The sequence below is a fragment of the Phyllostomus discolor genome, chromosome 5 (genome assembly GCF_004126475.2).
Source record: "Phyllostomus discolor isolate MPI-MPIP mPhyDis1 chromosome 5, mPhyDis1.pri.v3, whole genome shotgun sequence".
NCBI classification, from domain to species: Eukaryota; Metazoa; Chordata; class Mammalia; order Chiroptera; family Phyllostomidae; genus Phyllostomus; species Phyllostomus discolor.
Window position 1 is genome coordinate 107877734 of NC_040907.2, and position 8369 is coordinate 107886102.

Here is an 8369-nt window from a genome sequence, read left to right on the forward strand (position 1 = left end):
TGGAGATTTAATTGTATCTTTTTTCCAAATGGTGATCCAGTTATTTCGATATCATCTTTAATACTCTCTCTTTTCCCTAGTGTTTTATTTGCCACTCTTATCATGTTCTAAACTTCCATATGTCCTTGGATAGTTTCTAGACTTAAATTGCTTTCCAGTGGTACCTGAGATTATTCAGGTGTTAGTAGGTGCTCTGTGGAAGCTTTGTGGCACACTCAACTGTCTGCCTGGGCTATTCTCAAGCACTGTGTTTCCTCTTTAGGGGTACACTCTGGCTCTTCTGTCCTAGCTGTTCTTACATATTTGTTTTTCCAGATGAGCTTTAGAATTAATTTCAGAATCTATCTAGGAATACAGACATGTTGGTATTTGGGGGAATTGCTTTATATCCATCTACTCAATGGAAGACAATTGATTTCTTCGCAATATTAAGTAGTCATTCACAGAAAAGAGATTTATTTTTTACAAGTCTGTTTTTGTGTGTCTCAGGGGAATTTTCAGATTTTATGCTCATGGGTTTTTCACATTTCTTGTTAAGTTTATTTCTAAATATTTTATGATTTTTGTTGCCTTGTAAATGGAGTTTCCTAGTTTGTCTTCTACTTGGTCATTGATTGCTTATGGATTTTTTTTGTATGTTAACATTATAGCAGCTGCCTTATTAAATGCTCTTATTGTTAGTGTTAGTCTTCTTCCCGATCCTTTATTTGCCACCTTTATAATGTTCTAAATTTTATGGTATCATGTCATCTGCCAAACTGTGGATCTTCTTTCCAATTTTTATGCCTGTAATTGTTTTTTCCTGATTGTATCAGCTAAGACCACCAATGCTAAAAATAGCAGAAACAGTGTGTAGACTTGTTTTGCACCTGATCTTGGTGGGAAATACACTAGTGCTTTGCATTAGGTAAGAAGATGGCTTTAGGACTGAAGTATGTGTATTTTATCACATTGAGAAATTATCCATCAATTCTTATTTTATTGAATTTTAAAAATCAGAAACATGTGCTGGAGTTGGTCAAAAGACTTTTCAACATTAGAATGCATTAACTTATCCTCAGCAGACATACTCTGGGACTCTGCTAAGCAAACCAAGAAGTATAGGCCGGCATCTTTATTATTAGTTCTGTTTTGTTTTGTTTTGTTTTTCTTTCTTTCCTTGTTGGTCTATATAATTTTTTGTAGGATGTGGTAGATTTGGGTTTAGGTAGCTACCATAATCTTACGGTCTCTAAAAGACCCTTTCTTTCTTTTTTTTACCATTTAAATTTTTAAAATATATTTCATTGATTATGCTATTACAGTTGTCCCAACTCCCCCCTTCATTCCCCTCCACCCTGCACACCCTCTCCCACCCACATTTGGCCCCTTTAGTTCATGCCCCTGTGTCATAAGTTCTTTAGCTTCTACATTTCCGATACTATTACTATTCTTGCCCTCTCCCTGTCTAGTTTCTACCTACCGTCTATGCTACTTATTCTCTGTACCTTTTCCTCCTCTCTCCCCCTCCCACTCCCCTGTTGCTAACCCTCCATGTGATCTCCATTTCTGTGGTTCTGTTCCTGTTCTAGTTGTTTGCTTAGTTTGTTTTCATTTTTGTTTTAGGTGTGGTTGTTAATAATTGTGTGTTTGCTGTAATTTTATATACATGTTCTTCATCTTCTTTTTCTTAGATAAGTCTCTTTAACATTTTGTAAAATAAGGGCTTAGTGATGATGAACTCCTTTAACTTGACCTTATCTGAGAAGCGCCTTATCTACCCTTCCATTCTAAATGAAAACTTTGTTAGATAGAGATATCTGGGATGTAGGTCCTTGCCTTTCATGACTTGGAATACTTTCCAGCCCCTTCTTGCCTGCAAGGTCTCTTTCGAGAAATCAGCTGACAGTCTAATGGGAACTCCTTTGTAGGTTACTGTCTCTTTATCTCTTGCCAATTCTAGGATTCTCTCCGTCATTTTTTTTTATTTATTTTTAGAGAGGGGAGGGAGGGGGAGGGGGGGAGAGAGAGAGAGAGAGAGAGAGGGGAGGGAGATAGAGAGAGAGGGAGAAACATCAATGTGTGGTTGCTGGGGGTTCTGGCCTGCAATCCAGGCATGTGCCCCGACTGGGAATCGAACCTGGGACACTTTAGTTCCCAGCCCGCGCTCAATCCACTGAGCTACGCCAGCCAGGGCCTCTCCGTCATTTTAATCTTGGGTAATGTAATTATGATGTGCCTTGGTGTGTTCCTCCTTGGGTCCAACTTCTTTGGGATTCTCTAAGCCTCCTGGACTTCCTGGAAGTCTATTTCCTTTGCCAAATTGGGGATGTTCTCCTTTATTATTTGTTCAAATAACTTTCCCTCTTGTTGCTCTTACTCTTCCCTTTCTGGTACCCCTATAACTCAGATGTTGGAATGTTTAAAGATGTCCTGGAGGTTCCTAAGCCTGTCTTCATTTTTTTGAATTCTTGTTTCTTCATTCTTTTCTGTTTGATTGTTTCTTTCTTCCTTCTGGTCCACTCCATTGATTTGAGTTCTAGTTTTCTTTCCATCACTGTTGGTTCCCTGTGCATTTTCCTTCATTTCACTTAATATAGCCTTCGTTTTTTTCATCTAATTTGTGACCAAATTCAACCAACTCTATGAGCATCCTGATCACCAGTGCTTTGAACTGTGCATCTGATAGGTTGGCTATCTCTTGGTTGCTTGGTTCTATTTGCTGTGGAGCTTTGATCTGTTCTTCCATTTGAGCCAATTTTTTTGTCTTGTCTCACCTGTTATGTTTGAGGGACAGAGCCTTAGGTGTTCACCAGGGTGGGGCAACACAGTCACTGGGTTGTGACGCTGTATGTGGGGGTGGGGTCTAAGAGGGAACAATGGCACTTGCTCTGTTCTCTGTCAGATTTCAGTCCCTTCTGCTGCTTCCCCCAAGCAAACTGGGCCTTTCTGGTGCTAATTCCCATGTGGGTGGGCTTGTGCACACTCTATGACCCTGTGGGTCTCTCCAACGAACTCTCCTGTGAGGCTGGGAGTCTCTCCCTGTGCCTCAACTCCCACAGGTGTTTTCCATCAGTGCCCCAAGGCTCTATTTCACAGCACTGGGACCCTGGGGTTCGCGGTCTGTCTTGCTCCCCAATTTTGCCTGGTTTATCTGCACATGAATGTGGGATCACCTGGTCAGCCAGCCGCTTTGTGCACAGTGCCTCACTTCACAATTGCCGCCTTGCTGGGTCTGCCCATTGCCAACCCTCACGTCTGGTGCCACCACTTTTTGTGCCTTGACCGCTCTCCGCCCAACTGCCAGATTCTACCCTTCCTACCAGTCTGGATGAATGTGTCTATTTTAACTCCTTGGTTGTCTGACTTCCATACAGTTCAATTTTCTGTCAGTTCTGGTTGCTACTTTGTTTCTAAATTGTTGTTGTCCTTTTCCGTTGTGCGAGGAGGCACAGTGTATCTACCTACTCCTCCATCTTGGCTGGAAGCCTAAGACCCTTTCTCTTGATACCCTGTTTAGGTCTGCAGCCTAATTCACCTTTGAAGGGGCTCTTTGAACTCAGGATTTGTTAAAGGCAATAGGAAGAGTAAACTTTCTATTGAGCCTGGACCTCTCCAGGAGTATCAAACTCATTTTCACTGGGGCCATATCAGCCTCGTGGTTGCCTTCAAAGGGCCAAATGTAATTTTAGGACTGTATAAATGTAAGTACTCCTTAACTAGGGACAAGATGTTTGTCACTGCTGCTGGATAGAAACAAGGTGCCAGGCTTGATAAAACAAGGTGGAGGGCTGGTTTCGGCCTGCAAGCCTTATGTTTGCCATCTGTGCTCTAGACCAACTTAAATTTGATCTTCTGGCCCCATCACACTTTCAAAAAGAAGCACAAACACCTGACAGCACTTAGGCCCTCTCTTGGAATCCCTTTCTTCACTTCTCTTTCTTACTGTTCTTGTGTATTTCCAACTTGCTTATTTTCCATGTTGGCTCTGCTGCCATTAAGCTCTGTAACCCCAACCCGGACCTGTGCCCTTGGTCTTCCACACATGGGTAGAAAAATATGTACTGTCCCTTTTATGGCCATTGACTTGGCTTGTCCATTGATGCTTCACTCTGCCCTATTTCTGCTAGTGCTGCATCTTCTCCCATGGGGAGATGTTATTAAACATCAAGATGTTAAGACTGAATACACACAATGGAATGGCATAAACAGGTATGCAATGTAGGCATACATATGTCATTCTGTTATAACTATACATAATGTTTATGTGAAACCGCAGTAAAGTGTTGGTGTGATTTCAGTCTCAACATGCATGTGTTGGTGAGGCCCTTAGCCAGGAGGGCCCACAGCAGGGTTTCTGCCCTACTTTCAGCCCAGGCTCTTCTGTATTGAGATCTGGTTTGTTAACCTCATCTTTCTTCTCTATTCCTGGTTTTTAATACATACCTATGCTTCCATCCTTCCTGTCAAAGCTGGCAAACTAAGTACAGCAAAGTCTCACTGTCTGTAACAGTGTGTAGTTCAAACTTGAAGGTATCAGTTTCCAGTTACATTCCCACAGGTCTGTCTACTTAGTTCCTCTTAGCATCTGCCCAGGTCTGTGAAAACTCTTCAAGTATACGAAGTGGCACCTTTCTCTTAGGTGTGCCTGTTAACCTTGGGGAGTGACTTCTTTTTTTTGTTATCTAAGTGCATGAGGTGTTGTTGTGTTTCTTTGTCAGGCAGATAACAACCTTCAGCTTGAGCTCTACCTAAAAAACTCCTCTTTACCTAGAAGCCACTGGTCTTCAGGTCCTTTTCTATGTTGCATGAGGAAATGTCCCACTTTGCTAACGTTTGCTGGTAAACTTTTTCACACCTGCTTAATTGTGTGCCATGATCAGAGCATAGTCACTCTGTCAATAAGTCTCCTAGATGGTTCTCTTCCTTTCCAGAGATGCACAAGTGATTGAACTCTAAGTGAGCAGCCACTCAGGAGAGGTTTGCAGTCTAGACAACTACCCACTGCAGTTTTGGAGATGTCTTGAATTTGAATGTCCAAAACTGGTGATGGATCTTCACATGGCATTCAATATCCAGGGCAAATATGTTATTTGAACAGAATCTATGGTGCCTCTGTCCTGAAGGAAAATATCACTTGTCTCCTGCAAGAAGCTTGCTACATAGAGGGAGGCATGAGCACTTTATCCAGTAGTTAGAAAGGATGGAAGCCACTGAATTCACACTGCCTATCCTGGTCCCCATGTCAGAGCTGTCATGCTTCTGTGATGGCATTGCTTCCACCACAGCAAAGCTTGTGGAATGAGAACCCAACTCAGGACACAGCCTCTTTAGCACCACCATCTTACAACAGGTAAGTAGCATTTTCCAGAACTCATGGCTTTACCTTCTTAGCTGCCAGAAGAATCCGCCCATGAACATTCAGGTGTCTTGATACATGAAGACCATGGGGCAGTCTCTATTCCTATATATGAAACACTGATCTTCCATAGAAGAAATGGCACGCTGGATTAGAGTGAGAGAAGGAGGTGGCCATGGACTGAGACTGGAGCTCCGCAGCTCCTAAAATGATGGGACCAACAAAAGACTAAATGGGAAAGCAGATGCTGTGCCTTGTAGAAAGCTATACAAATATAAATAGATATTGTTATACTTATAGAATTATTTTTTGGTTATTATTACAATGTACCTACCTTGTCATGGAGAGGCTTAAGAAATCCACATATTTTTGTTATTCTCATAAACATAAGACTCTGTGACACACCCCTGTTAACATTTCTCTGCCCTGTAATATCAACCTTGTGTTTCTGGGGCTGCATTTAGAGTACTGTTTGCCTCTCTAGTCAACAGAAATCCAGGTGGTTATATGGAGTAGTTCTCCTTGGATTTGATTACTCTCCTCATGTGTGATCAAAGATGAGCTATATTTCAAAAGAAAGTGCTGTGTTACAATAATTTGCCTGGATTCCCAGGGCATCTTTCATCTGACTTGATAACAATGTAGTTCATTAGCAGCCTTTGTTAACTGATAACCTAAAGCAGTAATGCAATACTCATAAGTAATTTTCTGTGTGTAAGATAAAATAAACCATCATGTAAGCTATCTGTTAATTGATTTGCTTCTGTTAGCAGCATTTTAATTAAGACATCTGGTTTGTGAGTGGCAGAAACTCTTGTGAACTGAAGGTAATGCTTCTGGATTTTCAGTAATCATTTTATTTTCTATAGACACAACAGAACCATAGGGTCCTCTCCCCCACACTACATCATGACATATTTTCCCAGCACCACTTCTGGGCTATGCTTTTGTTTGATCACCACACAAGTTCTCCTGTTCGAAGAACACAGAGAATTACACTGAAGACAAGTGCTATCTCCTCAAGTTATAAAGGCTGATATGCCTAAGAGCCAAAAGGGGCTGGGGACCCTTTGCAATAGGTCTCCTTGGCTTATATACAAATTCAAGCTCAGTGGCTTTCTCTTGTGGTAGTCTTTCTGGGAGCTTTCTCATGCCCCCTTTGACAGCCCTTCTCTATGAGACCAGATCCTGTGGATGGAGGTTCTGGCGAGCAGATCTCCTTGGACATGTTTGGAAGCGGCCATAAGAAATTATTGTGTCTGTGGGTGCAATGTCTTCAGTGAAGGTCATCTCAACTACTTCAAGCTGTGGTTTGGAAGCATGGCAGAAGGCAGGGGCTGAAATAACTGGGGGGGGGGGGTGCCTGGGAACTCTAGAACACATGCAGGTCCTAGAGAATCTATCTTGGTGGGCAGGGCCCCTTGTCCAAAGCAAAGGAGCAGATGACACTCAAACACCAGAGGAAGAACCATCGCTACATAGGTGAAGCAGGCCGCAGATGGCAGTAGCCAGCCAGAATCTGGAGCAGTGCTGCAGATTTGTTGATTCCAGGATTTAGTACCTGAAGGAGAAGAAGGTGAGCTGGGAAAGGGTTATCTGGCAAGATCAACAAATTAAGTATATATTAATTTCTATATCTACAAATAACATATAAATTAAAATTAATATGTGTATACTCTTCTATATGTGTTAAGAGTCTATATATCATAGAATTTTTATATGTTCTATGATATAGTCTATTCTAGAAATATATGGGGTTAGAATAAGTAAGTAAACAACATCCCTTTTCATCATCCAACTTTACAAATGGTTGCGAGGTAGGCAAATAAGTTAAGCAGATAGAGATGAAAATATCAGAGTTGTGATTTTCAAATCAATCATGACATGTCAATATCACTCTATAGTCCTAGATTCCTACTTGATGTCCTGACCTCAATTCAAACAAGAGGTGAGAAAGGCTTGGGTTGGAGTGACAGCAGCAAAGATGGAGAGGATGGATGGGTTGGGGATGCAGTTTGGAGGTAGAGATGCAGGACTTGTTGACAGATAGACTTGGGGTTGAGGCAAAGGCAAACTCAACATCACCACTCCTAGAGTTTGGTGTCATTGCCCAGAGAGTGAAGGACCCAGGAGCTCTGGTCTTGGGAAAGTTCTACAGCTTGTCTTGGATCTGTTGTAGCAACTTTTAAGGAGCCAAAGGATGGGCTGTGTTTGGAGACAGAGTGAACCCACATTACTACAAGTGTTCAAACTTGTGAACAAGGGTTAAAAACACACATATGGAGACACACAATGGAGATTGCTCCTGCAGGTGCTCAAGAACCCACGAGAGAAAGCAGGAAGAATCACTTGGAGGATTTGTAAGGCTCCTCTCCCATGAGACAGAATGTGCAGAGGGGTGGCTTAGACAGATAGAAGCAGAGCTGAGTGGAGACAAGCCTGCCAGCAGAGGGGCTGATGCCTGTGACATGAACCTTAAAGGGCCAGGCTAGGCTCTGCTGTGGGCCCATCTTGCTAACTGACCCTTTTCCTCCAGGGTCATTTATTATAATCACAGATGTGCCCTATAAATTAATCATTCTTCAAAGCATATGATTTTGCAATGTATATTCTCACTGGATGACAAATAAGTGGCACTTCTCTCAGGTAGAGTGCAGGGACATCACTAAGGCGACCATTCCAGCTTCACTTCTTAGTGTATTTTAGATCTGTGTGTTCACAGTCCTGGAATTTCACCTGACTTAGGTTTTTTCTTCACTTGTGGTCCACTCTGAGCAGTACCAAATTATGGTAGGGCATGTAGGCTCTACAGCCACATACTTCTTTGTGAGCTGGACAAACTATTTTACATTTCTGTGCCTCAGTTTCCTCATTTGTAAGATGGGCTAACAGTTCTCCTTACCCTGGTTTTTTGTCAACATTAAATGAGGTAATGCCATAAATCTCTTAGGTTCACTGGCATGTAATTGCCACTCAGCAAATATGATCTATTACTTACAATTTTGGGGGTCAATTTTTATCCCATTCAAAA

The 8369-nt window shown here is 42.0% G+C and overlaps 1 protein-coding gene across 4 annotated transcripts in view; it reads left to right on the plus strand.

The window, feature by feature from the left end:
- The window catches only part of TMEM273 (transmembrane protein 273), a 33569-nt gene extending 26604 nt beyond the window's left edge, over positions 1-6965 (plus strand). For 3 of the 4 annotated variants that reach the window (XM_036026702.1, XM_036026699.1, XM_036026701.1), the window contains one exon: positions 4894-6965. In XM_036026702.1, the coding sequence (XP_035882595.1) occupies positions 4894-4927 (34 nt within the window). In that variant the 3' untranslated portion in view covers positions 4928-6965. The remainder of the gene's footprint in view (positions 1-4893) is intronic. The other variant, XM_036026700.1, reaches the window with a different exon arrangement.
- The last annotated feature ends 1404 nt before the right edge of the window (positions 6966-8369 follow it).